At 36.2% G+C, this 14,745-nt stretch overlaps 1 protein-coding gene and 1 long non-coding RNA gene across 14 annotated transcripts in view; one reads left to right on the top strand and one right to left on the bottom strand.

Moving 5' to 3' along the window:
* LOC114011959 (uncharacterized) overlaps positions 1-14,745 on the bottom strand; it is a 59,054-nt gene that overhangs the window by 9,049 nt on the left and 35,260 nt on the right. For both annotated transcript variants that reach the window (XR_003554125.2, XR_008744777.1), the window contains exons 3-4: positions 7,767-7,924; positions 5,859-6,011 (exon numbers count right to left, since the gene is read on the bottom strand). This is a non-coding gene — a long non-coding RNA (uncharacterized LOC114011959). The remainder of the gene's footprint in view (positions 1-5,858; positions 6,012-7,766; positions 7,925-14,745) is intronic.
* LDB3 (LIM domain binding 3) overlaps positions 1-14,745 on the top strand; it is a 128,660-nt gene that overhangs the window by 88,568 nt on the left and 25,347 nt on the right. For 8 of the 12 annotated variants that reach the window (XM_055790171.1, XM_055790002.1, XM_055789794.1 and 5 more), the window contains 3 exons: positions 5,750-5,785; positions 11,727-11,888; positions 13,530-13,637. The exons of 1 other annotated variant lie outside the window; for it this stretch is intronic. In XM_055790171.1, coding sequence (XP_055646146.1) covers positions 5,750-5,785; positions 11,727-11,888; positions 13,530-13,637 — 306 coding nt within the window. The remainder of the gene's footprint in view (positions 1-5,749; positions 5,786-11,726; positions 11,889-13,529; positions 13,638-14,745) is intronic. 3 more of the 12 variants (XM_055789945.1, XM_055789894.1, XM_055790051.1) reach the window with 3 other exon arrangements.

Genomic DNA, 14,745 nt, shown 5'->3' with positions numbered 1-14,745 from the left:
GGATGGTGTATGCACCTGAATGTACTCACATAAAATTGAAGGAGTGAGGCCTCTGGATTAAATCAGCAAATACCGTTGAAGCTTTTATCAGAACAGATCATAGAGAAAGTAATGCATAAGCTAACAGAGCTTGTTGAAGCTCAAGGATCAGTTTTGGGGAGCGTGGAGTGTGTACCAACCTATTTTTAACATCTCGTCTTTACCATCTCAGTCTTTTGCATGTTCCTGTCCACTAAACTTTTGCATGGGCAGAAATTAACATTGCTTTCTTTCCTACTGTGCAACCTTTAAGATTCTCATATGCATCCTTCTACTGACGTAGATGGCTAACCAAGATACCAGTGCACAATGCTACCTTTCTCTCTGACCACTTCCTTTCATTGCCTTCAGTCCCACAACAAAAAAGCAGTTCTTGCATGTAGCAGGCTTTCCAACACGCCAGAGGTACTCAGTTGTGGTCTGTGGATCATCAGACTGGCTCACAGAGCTTTGTTTAGGGTGAGCTGGAGAACTGGCCGATAGCATAGCACTGGCACTGCTTCCTTTTATTCTGCTTCTAAATTGCATTAATGTCAGCAAAATTACCCTAAATACTAATAACTTCCTAACAGTTCATTTCCATGTAAGCATTTGTTGTAATTGACCCTGAATGATATACAATTACAAATGAGAGAGGGAGAAGGCAAGAAAATCCGTAAGAGAGTTTATGAAACAAAATGTAATCCACATTCTGAAAGAATGACAACTGCTCTAATTCATGCCACTTGCTCATTTGGTTCAGGAACTGAACAGAAAAGACACATTAGTACATTTCAGATGCAGCTTCAAACTTGAGATAATACCATGTAGAGAAAGTATGAATTTTCTTATCATTGATCTGCACAAACTACAAAATAGCTTTAAAAAAACTACCAGCTAAAATTGAGATCTATGTGTTCTTGCTCTTCTCTCAGCTTCCCTGAAGAACAGTGAAGTCATGATGAGAAAGAACACTTCAGTAAAAGGGGAATAATCTCCTGGTGTCCAATACCTGAAGTTGTTGTGCATTGGTTTTGTTTGTAACGGTCACATATATAAACTGAAAGTCCTGATCCTGTGTTCAAGTGCCTGGTGGCAGGTATCTGCACTCTGCCAGTGGGGCTATAAAACGCTGGAGGGAACCATTCAGATAAATCCAATTGCACTCTTAAGGCCAAGATAGAGAATAATTATCTGAAATATATCCCAGCTCAAAGCGTTCCACGCACTGAGAATTTTGTGGTCATTGTTCTTATTAAAGTGATGTGTTTACCAATAAGATAAATTGGAGTACATATACTTGCATGCCAAATATCACTATGTAAACCTTGGAAAAGAGTTCTCTTTACTTTCAGCAACACTGATGATGCTGTATTTCCAGCTGCATTTATTAATTGACTGTTAAATATAACAGCAACCAGTAGATGCCACTAAAATGCATCTGTAGGAGGTATTTGCTTTGATTTTAGTGAGCTGCTTTGATTGAGTCCATATTACTTGTTGAGAATGAGTTGCTGGTGTTTTTTCTTCCACTGAATATATGATAATGCTTTTTCTGTTCTGTGGCACTGTCTGCACAAACCAGGATACCTTCTGGGAGGAACATACTTCCCTGTTTTGGAAAGCAGACATACTAGTAGGACATGTTGCAATCGTGTTGGCGTGGGCTGCTCACATTCTTAACTACAGTGGCTGAAAAAGAGAGACTAGCTCTTCTACCCCTCTTTTCTGATCCCAAGCTAAAAGTTTTAACTAAACCAGCATGATAGTTGTCTTCTGTCCTCTTCAGTTAACTGCCTATGATTTCTCTGTGTGTCTTATGGTGTCTTTGTTAAGGCAACAAAAATGTAGCTAGGGGGGAGGGGGTGCGGGGCAGGGAGGGGGAAGACAAATGCTCTCGACAGTTTTATATTCATCTGACCATGGAAAAATTCTCAGCTGCAAACACGGAAAGGTAGAAATAGCCTCACTGGATCAGAGCAGCAGTTAATCTAGCTCAGTGTCCAGTTTCCAGCAGTGTTGGTATCTCATGCCTTTGAGACAAAAATGTTTGGAAGGCAATTATGAAATAGCTTTCACACAGCTTTACTCCCAGACACCCTATAAGAACTTTTGTAAAAAATTTTTTTACTTACACTTCTTAAAAGGAAATTTTAGTTTTAGGCAAAAATATTTATGTACGAATAAGTATGTTAGGATAAAAGCTTTTAAAAGTCTAATAAGAACAAGTCCTGCAAATCCATAATATAGTACTAGAATAGTGGTATTTATTTCAATAGATAGAGACCCTAATAATCTGTAAGTTCTAGCAACTATTTTCTCTTCGAAAAAAGGCCAGTATATATTTGTCATGTTCTATAGAGGACTATTGTATGATCAATACAGGAAAACACTGATAAACTGAATAGTAAAATTTGTTAAAAAAATCCACAATTTCTTACTAAAGAGGGTGAGCTTTTAAATACTGAGCTGGGATTCAGGAGAACTTATTTCAGTTCTTTGCCCTGCCGTGGACCTTCTTTTTGACCATAAGCAATTCTGTTAAGTTTTTGTTCTTCATTTGTAAAACAAGAAAAATAGTTTTGCTCCATGAGAATATGAAGAAAAAATTAATTATAGTATTCACTTACTGCTTCAGTACTGAAAGACCGAGTTAAAAGAGCATGTGGTCTCTCAGGATGCCTAATGTTTCTTATGTCAGCAGATCTTCATTACAGATTAAATGATTCTGTCTCTGCATCATTTTAATGCAACAGAGAGGAACTGTTCAGGAGAGAGAGTCCAGATCCCTTATCCTCTAAGGAGAAGGTAGATGAAAGGTGCACAAGCTCCATATCTGAGGTTACCTGTTACATGTACAAGTTTGTTTGGGAATCTTTTAGATTTAGTTTCTAAAAATGAAACTGAGTGGGAAAGTATTCCAGTGTCCAGTACATACAGTTCAGATTCAACAGACTCATTTATTGGAAACTGAAGTTTCTTCAGGCTCTGTTTAGAATCCAGTAGTGCACACAAGCTTGGCTTGCAAATTAATTTTACATTTTGTTACTCAAACTACTATAATTCTTGCTAGTGTGTGGGAGGGAAAGACTATTTCTACCATTTCATTCACTCTGTCTTTGTGACCATATCATGTAGCATATATTTATGATAAGGAAACATTTCACAATTTTCATTGTACAATATACAGTATAATTGGGAAGACAGTATATTGCATAAATCTTGTTTGAGAAATATGTCCAACATTTAATAAAATCTGTGGGAGTTGCACTGTTCTCTCAGAACAGTCATCGACTAAGGCCCTTCTATCAAAAGCTATTTCAGCTGCGGACTAAAAGTGCTGCAGACAAAAAAACCCCATTAATATTAAATCTCTCCCAGACAGCTCAAAACTACTACCCACTACTGTCAGTTATTTGAGCCGCCTGTGTAGCCACAGAGATACAAACTGCTCATGTTGTGAGCCAAATTCTTTCATGTTGTGAAGGTATCGACTTCACTGAGCCTGCCCGAGGGATGTATTTGACTCAAAAGTAAAATTAATTCTGCATTTAGATAGCAAAACATGTTTGATTGTAAAGGCTGGAAATCCAATAGTCTGTTCCTCAAAATGCAAGTATTGCCAAGAGGAGACACATCTGATCTTGAGCCTTTCTCACTGTTAGCCAAATGGGAATTACTGCTGTTGACTGGGGAGAGAAATAGTTCCTGGAAGAAAACCGTGAAGTACTGTGTGCCTTTGAACTTGTCTTTCCCTTTACTCTCTACCTTTTCCTTTGCTTTATTCTGTGGAAGTATGTTTACCATACTTCTCTCTCCCCGCTTAACCTGCACAACTCCCCTGCCATCATTACTGTTATCCTATACTTGTACGCTCAAGGAACAAGCTTTTGTGAAATTCTGACCTCAAAGTCAAGTGACCTTTTTCTGCGTTCTTCAGTATAGCCGCAGCTAGTGGAGCAGAAAAGTTTGGATCAGATTGACAGTAACAACAGAGGCCTAACGCTATCCTGCCTGACCCCAACTGCCTGCCTTTTGGTCTTGACTAATTTCTCATAGGATATCTAGTAACACTGGAAATAAACAGTGCTTTATGCTTTCCAGGCTGTGACTGTAGTTTTTAACGTTCTCGCATGATTATGGCTCTTGGTATACTAACGCTTTGCCTGCCACACACACAGTTTCTAATCCATCCTCCTCCACGTTGCTTCATCCTGGCTTTCCTATACTTGATGTTCCAGTGAACTCACGGCTTGGTTACCATAAAGATAGTGTTTGGTTTCTCATTGCTTTAGAGTGGTGAGCCCATGGATCTTATGAGGGTATTTGCTTTCATGACAGGTTCTCCCATTCTGACCACCATAACATCTTAGTCATGCAGCCACATCTGAGGGCCATTTCAGATCTACTTCTGGGTTTGAAAATGAGGCTTCAATTCATCTATTTTAGGGGTTACATTTTAGTCAGAGGTTTTAAAAATTGGTAGAGATCACCTATGTCCAAACTTTGCTGATGTAAACTGGACTGGTTTTTATAACTTTATTGGAGGTAAACTAAGGAAAGGACATGTGACTGTATGTATATGCGTGATGTACATACATAAACACAGAGATAGAACAGATAGAAATACATGAAATACTACTAATAACGTGGAAAATGTTACCGAATAGCCTTCTAAACATGGTGTAAGACAATGACTGAAACTCAACAAAACCACATAAACAAATACGTCTATTCCTTTTTTTCAAAGGACTTCTCAGAAAGAAGGTTCAGTTGGGTAAATGAGGACGTTTGCTTTCTGGTTTGTAATTTTAGATTCCAGTTAAGAAACATGTTCTCATTTTGCATATTTCAACTTTAAACTTGTTGACATTCCAGCGCAATCCCTTAAATAGGAAAGGATGCAACCACCCACTAAATTGCTAAGTATTGAGACTATCTCAATTACTTAACGTAATTGGATTTCAGACTTAGGAGTCTAAGGCTAAAGGATTCTATTCTTCATGAAAATACCTATGTCAGCTTCTCACAGATACACAGTTGCTTACACTTAAACTGATAGTTATTTTTGTAAGCGTGTATGTGTGTTTAGAGAATAACAGCCTAATTCTCTACCACTGAAATTGAGGCTGACTTACTCCTCACCTCAATGAAGGAATGATTGCACTTGTTCCTAATTTGACTTAGATTGAGAAAACTAGTACTTACTAGGACAGATAATGTTTAAGTGCTACCAGACACATAAAATCTATCTTGTATGAATCTTTGTTAAACCTTTAGCTGCTTATCACTTCAAAATATTGGATCCTTGAGGACTGCCCAGTCTGATTATTTTTACCACTTGGAGTTGGCATCAGAACACGTTCTGTTGGAATATTATTGAAATTTTCTTTTACGAGGAAACTTGCTAAAGTCAAAACTATGCCTGAAATTACATACATACATGCAGTGTCTGATTCATAACTGTTAATTTCCTTCATCTTACTTTAATATTGAAATAAAGTTGTTTGCAACTGAGAAGCATACAGTAAACTTGCATATTTGTTGGATTTCACTTGGAGAGCTGAAGAGGTTTCTCACAACTATATGAGCAACCACTCTAGGATGCTTTTTGCAACCAAACATTTCTCCTCAACCCATCTTCTTTCTTCCTGGGTTGGTTTGGTGGTTTTTTTGACCACCACTGGCAATTGCATTTACTTTATTCATATTGTATCCCCTCCTTTCACAGAGACAAGGAAAATGTCGCAGCAGCATCACAAAACAGGTAATGTTTGCTCTGTTTGTTTGGCTTGCCTCCTATTCAGAGTTTACTTCCACTTTCCCCATATTGTTCTTACCTCAAACCCGTGAAATTTATATGCTGTTAGAGCAGATGATGAATGTAGCGGTTACAACTAAATGGGTTCTTCAGGCATTTCTTTCCAGTGTAGACTTCAGAAAGCTCTGTGAGATGGGGCATGTGGGGATCATGTTTCTCAGAACTTAGAAACCTGGAAAATAAAAAGCTTTGATCAAATGTTCTTGAATGGAGTATTGTCAGTTTGTGATGGACAAAATTGTAACAACAATTTCCATTTTAAACTTTGTCTAGATTGTTCAAGATGTTTTTAAAATCTAAAAAGTATTATCTTTTTCATATTTTAAGAAGGTTTACATACCAGATTCTTGCATATCTTGATTGTTCCTCGACAGGTTATGAGGTTCAAAAACAGTATCTCTGGAAGTAAGTTCTTTCGTTTCCACAGTTGTTTTCTCCCAAAGAACCTCAGCACATTTTGCAGTTATGTACAGAAGTGTACTGTTTTCTATTGGTTCATATACTAAAACACACAAGTACTGAAACACAGGTACTTCTTGAGTGAACCTGGACAATTGTTTAATTGAGCAGATGAATGCCTTTTATTAGTTTGACATGAAAGGAATTCTATCTCAAAGCCTTCCTCTGTTTTGTTGATTCCTGCCTAAACAATGTGCATCACTTTTTTTGCTTGTTTTTTGTGAGACTGCTCACTTTTGAATAAAGGTTGCAGAGTTTAAATCCAAGTGCAAGCGTTGTCATTACTAATGACACAAGCAATGGTAACTGGCACTTGGAAGAGTAGGGAAAATTGATTTTTATTCTTAAATTCATTTTGTCCAAATAATGAAATAAACCCATTGATTCCTGTATAACAACAGTAAATAAACTAAATTGAAAAAACAAGTAATGCACGTAAACATTTCACTAGCAGTTTCAGTTGTATAAAATCATCTACAGGACTATGCAGCTGCTCCACTGAAATATTTTATTTTATTTTACCAGGAACAATTTGTGATGTATGACGGGTGTTAATGTCATATTACATTGCTTTAATCTTGCATGGTTTGTCATACCATAGCTTTTCTCCACCTCTGTTATCATCATAGCTCTGCTATGTGTCTTATTTTGATATTCCTAGCAATATGGTTTCCAGATTTAACACAAGGTACCTTTTTTAATTCTTAAAGCCTTTCCTGGTCTTAAGCAGTAATAAACTAATGAACTACCAAGATTTGTCATGATTTTGTCTGCAATATCAGGATGATCTACGGTATAAGGAATTTAGGGATATAAAAAGAAGACACTGGATATTTACAGATATAAATCTTCCAGGGGAAAAAAAAAAAAAAGAAAAGACAGAAAAACAAAGCCTTCATTACTAAATCTAGACTTAACTTCTTTTTTGGTTATGAGGTTTAGCATTTCTGATTTGGGCTGGAGGGGTTGGTGTTTGGGTTGTTTTGTTGGGGTTTTTTTTCTGAAGGCTTTACTCCATATAAAACCTGCTGTCTTAAAGGGCCAGGTGTTAGCATTCTAAAATGCTGCTTTATTTGTTGTGATAGACATTAAGCACATGAATCTCTGAAAACCAAAAAAATCACACAAACCTTTTTCTATTAAGGCTGGAATTCTGTCTCTCCCTCAAATACCTGCTATTACCTAGGAAATGCCTCATTTACAAACCCCCTTGTAATCTTTGTTACCCAGGCCTGCAGCTACTACGCATGCGACACAGTATGTGACGTCAAGTATTTGGCATCCTCCTAAACCGTGCAGCATGGATGCCAACACTGACAATGCTAAGCCAGTGGCCTCCAAGGGGTCTGTGAGGCTTGGAGCGGGTACAAGTCAGAGGGAGGCCGGTTTCATCACTACTGGCCAGAAAGTCCCTCTTACTTCATCCAGTAATCAAAGGTACACTGTGACGTGTAACTGCATAACTGACCTGTTTGGAGCTTTGGAATGGTTTGGTAATAACAACCTCTAACTCCTTCAGACAGACATCTGCCTTTTAGGCAATGGGCGTTTCCAAGTTCTACAAATTCCAACAACTTCTAGTTTGCGTGAGTTTTATGTTTTAAGCAGCACTCTCAAGGATCACACCTGCGATAAGAAGGAAACAGTCATTAAGCACCCTCTGCAGAGAAACGGTTCACTGTACTTCTACAGACATTCCAATATTCGAATGCAAAGCTCTTCCGTGTTATGTCTTTCTCTAAACACCTTCTCCAGCACTTTTTTCTACAAATGCTATGATAAGAGATAATTTTTCCCCTATTCATTTTTATTTTTGTTCCCTATATCTCCAGTTCCTTACAAGAGATCTGTTGGAGGATTTGAAACAAAAAGAACTTCAGGTGTTACATAAAGGAAACTAAGTACTGCTTTAATAATCCACTCAATTGTTTTTCAGACAGCAAATGTCAGAACCTAGGACTTTACTGAAAGAAAGAAGTTTAATTGGCACTAATTTTTTTAAATGTTAGAGTGTGTTTGTTGCCTGTGTTTTCTCATTATGGTTGTTAACCTTTATTATCCTCTTAACCTCTACTCATCTGTGTTCCTTTTTGTGATTGAAAATCATCTGAGAAGAGATATATGTGTTTGTTTTCATCCACCTAACTTACATTGTACATTTTATGTTTGTTTGTGACCACATACATGGAGATGTTTGAGAACATCCATTTCCTTTGGATTTCCTTAAAATACAAAATACTATAAAGATTAAAAGTGTACAGAATACAGATTTTTTTTTAATATGGTCAACATGTAACAATGAAGCTATTTTAATTGATGATCTATTTTATAAAGCAGCATTCACATTTATTAGTTCTTAAAATTCTTCTGCACCTGAAGGACTAAAAAAAAAAATAGAAAAAAAAAATCCGATTGAAAAACTAGAAATTAGGCAGTGTTTAGAAAAAAAAAGTTAGGTTATCTTATTTGAATATCTAAATAAAATTATTTAAAATCTATACTGGTTAAAATAAAAACAGTCAGTCTGAGTCCTTTCTATAAAACAGAGCAGAGAATTAGTTACCAACTGCATATAATTTGTGTAATCAGATCATCCTGATTTTAAAGTTTTCTGTACTTCATCTATATTTATTCCAATTCCTTGTTCCATTAATTAATTAATATATCCTACGCTGCAGGAAGGTGATCAAGCCTCTAACATTTAAATCACCAAAAAACCTATTACAAACAGCATGCAAGATAAAATTTGTATTTCTTTCAAGGTTTATAAGGTGTTCCAGTATATTTGCATTTATTTTATTTATATATGTTTGTCCAGTTCAAATCTATCTCCACACAGGTCCATGTCCACAGATATTCTTTTTTTTTTCTTTCTTTTAAGTATATATCACTGTTTTCTCTTAAAAATATTCTTATTCTATTCTTTTAAGTATATATACACACTGTTTTCTTCTATTCAAGGTATCATTTTGTGACTTCTGAAATCTGTAGCAAAATCCCTCTCACATCAGGGAAAATAGAAAGACAACATAGGTGCAATCTTAGTTTGGTTTTAGAACATATATAAAGCTTCATTTTTTATGTGCAGTATAGATTCAGTCCTTTCCTGTTTGCTAAATCAAAGATACGTAAGTACTAAATTTTGACTCGACACATTTTAATGTGACAATTTCAGTACCTACTGTTGCACAGGGCAAAAAAAAATCCTGCAAGTATGAAAACTCGGTAACAGCCTAGCCCATAATCTACAGCTGTGATGTACAATATACAGGCACTCTGCCTCATAGCCTGTGTGATTGGTACTGTATTAGTGAAGCGGAAGCATTTACATCACAGTGCAAATTGCATCAAGATGGAAGCACTGATCTGAATTTCAAATGCGTATCATGATGAAAAAACTGTTGCAAAACTGTTGCGAAACTTTTGGTGTAATGATTTGAAAACCAGAATTGCAAACAGGATGAGTATTTTGAGGAGCTCACTTGGTATGCATACAATTGCAGACGAAACTCATAAGGGAGAAAACACTGATTTTCTGCTTTTGTCAGAGGGCTAAGGTTTGGCTGAAAAACAGTCATGGAACTGTAAGCTTTCTTTTGTTATTTGATACTTAGTGTGCTCAGGAAAGAATATTTTGGGCCAAAGAATTGCCAAATTCCATCATCACCCTGATAGGAGTAATTTGTAAGAATCCAGACATGTGGCAATATACATATGACTTAGGTCAAAAGAAGTAAAAATCTATCTCTTATGTTCTTATATCACTGCTTACGGACAAGACAACTACGTCATGTACAGTAATGCCCTGATTTAAGAAAAAAAAAAAATAATGTATTAGGATAACTACTAAAGAAAATGGATCTACAGCATAATAAAATGGCATCAAGAAAAAATGTTCCTTATGCCTGGGGGACATACACTCGTCACAGAAGGCTATGCACTGGAATAGTATAATAATCTGAATAATCAAATTGCCATTAGTCATTTTTCAGTGGCTTATTTGTTCTGTGGATAATAATTAATAAGATCTGCAGTAAAATCTGCCTAAACACAAAATTAAGCTTTTGTCTCTTCTTGTTTCTCCTTTTCCCTACCCTGCCCCTGCTTTTAGTTTTAAATGACCTAGTGATTTTTGTTAGGTTTATTCACAAGGGAATAATGAATGTACATACCATTATTCTTTTGCTGATATTAAGTGCGTTGAAACGGTCAGCAAATAACTTGAACCTTTTAAGTCCACTTAATGATTATTTTTTTTTCATTTGATGTAAGAGCTAGTGGGGAGACAATAAACAACCTCCCAAAAGACTGTTCATTTCTTAGCAGTGGATGGCTTTGACTAAACTATTTTGCAAAGCTGTCTAATAGATAACTTTGCCCCATTTGTCTGTCTGTAAGTGATGAGTAATACTTTCCAAATTTCAGTGAGGCTGCAAGGCTGAAATATATTAATAAGCATGAAATATATTAATAACCTCTGATAGGAGGTGATGAAAGACACTAGTAGTTCAGTAGGTTACTAAAATGGCCACAGGGTACGAGACTAGATTTTTATTGTTATTATTAATTTCAATTAATCTATTTTGCAATCAAATAAAGACAAAATGAATTAAACTGTAATATTTCTCTGTTCCATGTTATCTGTGCCACAAAAGCACGAGAGGGTCACAAGGATAACAACTCACACTCATCAGCCAAGTAGTTTTCAAACTGGTGTCGTAAAATTTTATGCTCCATCTTCCCCTTGTATTTTGCATACTGTTCTAGGTATAAAAAGGCATCTTATTTTTTGATGGGTTGGCCAGTGCAATGTGAGGTGAATTTAGGTCAGAGATGAATGGGCTCCTTTTAAGCATCTTTCCACTACCTGTATTGCATGAGACTGATTAAAACTGACACAAAACTGGGCTGAGTGGATTTCTAGACTATCAGAACTTGCAGGAAACCTGCCATGATAATGATGATAATATGATGATGCTATCATAAACTATGATAACACCCTTTAAATTGTTTTTCTTTCATCTAATTAAAAAATTTACTCCCAACATAAACTTCAGCTCCAGGAGTAAATATTGTGTGAAATTTATCTGAGCCCAAAGTTTGTGACAGGCTGATTGCAACCATTTAAGTACTGCGTGCCACATTTCCTACCACTGGCTTCAGTGGGAGCAGGACTTAAATGCTGTATAACGCCTGGGATAAATTTCAGTCAAGCAGGACCAAAACTGCATTACAGTCTTAACTGCACATCCAAAAAGGCTTAACAAATCTCTTCTTTTTTCTTTGCATAATTGTGCTTTTCCCTCAGTAACACGGCCTGCTACTATGTTTGCAGCTTCAGGTTCAAACATAGTAGGTTTTATGCTCTACTTTTAAATATGCCTCTTCTGAAGATGCTTCTTGTTTTATTTAATTTAACTCTAATTAGTACCCCTGTTGAGCATGCTCCGGTGTCTACCAGTTCTGCCTCTGCTCCTGCACATGCTTCAGCCCATCAGCCTGCTACTGCTGCTCAAAACACAGCCAGTCTGATGACACCACCAGCAACCACCTCAGTAGTGCAAGAGTCTTTCTCATCCTCCTTCCAAAGGTAATGCTTCATTGCTTTGTCCTTCCGCAAGTACACCCCTGTATGGCTCTGAAAATGCTGCATACACATTCTTAACTTAAGAATGTAGTATGCAAAAGCTGTAACCTATTATATATGCTATTGTATATTTAGGTGTGTTTTCTTACTTTGAAGTACCTTGTTCATGTTTGCAAATAATTTGCAAAATAAAACCGCCCTAAAAATATAGCTTTAAGTCTGTAATACAGCTTACATTTTCAGAAAGCAAGTCTAGGGTTAAAATGAGAGAAGTTTCTTCACTGCTTGTATTAAAACCAAAACAACTCCTCATAATATTACAGTGAATGAAGGTTCTCTTAGTAATGTTTCTGTAGTATGACATGAAATGGAAAATCAGAAAATGTCATTAGTCACGTGATTGAGCTTATCATATCATAGCAGGTGTCAGTGAAACTTAGTGGACATGTCAGTAGAACCACACATTTCATGACTGACTTGCTCTGTAGGGTATTAAGTTTCTATTAATTTCAATCAATTTCTATTAGATTTGTCTACTCTTTTTTCTCTAATGAGATTTAGCCACAGAGCTACGGTGAGTTTCAAGGAGGTAGGCATTCAGAACACTTGTGGTACAGTAGGATCTACAGTTGTATACTAAAAGCTGTCAGACAGTCTGTGAAGAAACATGGGGTTTATACTGCTGTCACATTATAGTAATTTTGCAGATAGTAAGAGTGAATTCCTTTGGTGCATATTATTCTTTTCTCTGTGTTTTTTTTTACTAAATGAATATTCCTCGAAGATGTATGTTTTAGCATGTTCTAAAAATACAAGGGAAAAAACGCTTTCAGTAATGGAAACTACTTCAAATAATTGAGACCTAGGATATAGTCTGTCATATCTTAGATTTGTGTAAATGAAATTGCAAATGTTCTCTTGGCTCTACTTCTTGTTTAATTTTTGCTAGTTGACTTGAATTATTTACGTATAGCAACTACTTCGTTTCTCACTTTAGTCGGTTTTTACCTAACCGTGACCTACCAGACTCCAGTGTTTTTATTCCAGTGCAAGAAAATCAATCATCCAGCCAGCAAAGGAGGTTTGAATAAGGTATTCTGTAATTCAGAACTGTGCCGTAAGGCACTTTGACATGAAATAATGATACAGTTTAAGTAATTTTTATCCCTCAGTTGAAACTGTAACATGAAGAAAATGGATTATCTAATATATGCTTCAAAAATAAATGCTTCTATTAAACTAATCATGCCATTGACTTGTGTTTTAAATAGAATCTTTTGTCTGGTACTGCTTGCATATTAAAAAACTTTGGCTTGAATTCAGTCTCAAACATCTTCAGATCTTGCAGATAAAAACATGAATAATTTAGTAAAGTCCAGTCCTGAAACACTGTCTTTCTTGGTTATTGATAGACTCTGGTTTTAAGATGTTTACATAATGTGTGCATTTTGTCTTGTGCTCTGTAGGAGTGTGCTTGGTTGTGCTATTCTGTAAGTCTGCAGATGTATGCTACAGAAAACCTGTTCCTGGTAACTATGCAGCAGTCTTCCTGAACTCCGACAAAGCCTGGTTCTGATGTCACTATTTTTGTCCCTGTTAAATAATTTTGTACATGCTTTCACGCTTTTACTGTGTCTTCTGCAGAGTGCTTGCAGCCCCCAGCTCTCTTTCACAGCCTAAGCCTTTCCATGGGTCCAAGAACATGTCATTAGCAGCTTCCACTATTTCATCTGCAATCTCATCTCAGTCTAGGTATATCTGTAAAGCTCTCTTCTTTTTATTTTAACTTAATTTGTGTTTATTCTATGTTGCTCTCTCCTGTTTAAGGTTTTCAGCTTAAGAGATTGACTTAGCAGAGACTACTGAAAAGCATGATGTGTTTAAAGGAACAGCTTTCTTCCTTATCCTTTACATTAAAACCAAGCTAGGAAATGCCTAAGTTTTAGATTTAGGATATGTGACCAAAAGATCCTTTCGGAACAAAGGTATTTCAGTTGGTTGGTTTTGCTGGTTTTGCCATCTTAAAATGAAAATAGTTGTCTAGTGACACTGGGTGAGAATGACAGACTTTTTTCTTTCTTTTTTTTTTTTTTTTTTCTTGGTTATAACACAGAATCACAGACCTTTTATTATGCTCTTAATCATGACTAATGAAAGAGCACTGACAGGGAAACGTAGCATCTATCACTAGTAAGAGAGAATGCTGCTGTACTGCCTCACTGCTAAGCTTTTTCATTGCTTTCATTAACACTTTGTCAAGACTAACAGGAGAAAGCAGTAGGTTTTAAGAGTGATTGTTTGAATATAATCTTCAGAAATAATGAAAAACTGAATCAGCAATGCATTTGAGATCATAATTATCCATGTCTTTCATCTTGATATCAAAAGGTAGCTAGTAATCACCCAAAGGTGATGTTTGAAATGAACAAAACATGCAAGTTCGAAGGCTACATTTCAAGAAGTATAATGATCTTTGTCAAGAGTATCATAGAAAACAGCATAGGTACATACTTGAAAGCATTTTGGATGGCTTCACATTGCTGAAACCAATGCAAAAATGAAATACCTATGGAACAGATCAGAAGAGTTCTGAGTTTTAGGATGTAAACATCTGTTTACAGCCATGGGAATTACACAGGGGATGTAATTCCCATATGGAGCTGATAAAAAATAAGAAAGAAAATTAACTGCTGATGTAATTCTATTTATTTGAGTGGAAGTACACTAATCATAAATTTAGTTTCTATTAAACTAGTTGGTGAATGTCCCCACAATGTTAACAAGAATAGAAGGTAAGAACAGATGCAAGGGTGTTTGCTGCCATTGACATCTAGTTTCATGTATGAACTTTCAAAATTCC

The sequence above is a fragment of the Falco peregrinus genome, chromosome 1, assembly GCF_023634155.1.
Source record: "Falco peregrinus isolate bFalPer1 chromosome 1, bFalPer1.pri, whole genome shotgun sequence".
Lineage (NCBI taxonomy): Eukaryota > Metazoa > Chordata > Aves > Falconiformes > Falconidae > Falco > Falco peregrinus.
The sequence above is the reverse complement of the archived record's forward strand: the minus strand, read 5'-3'. Positions and strand labels throughout refer to the sequence as shown.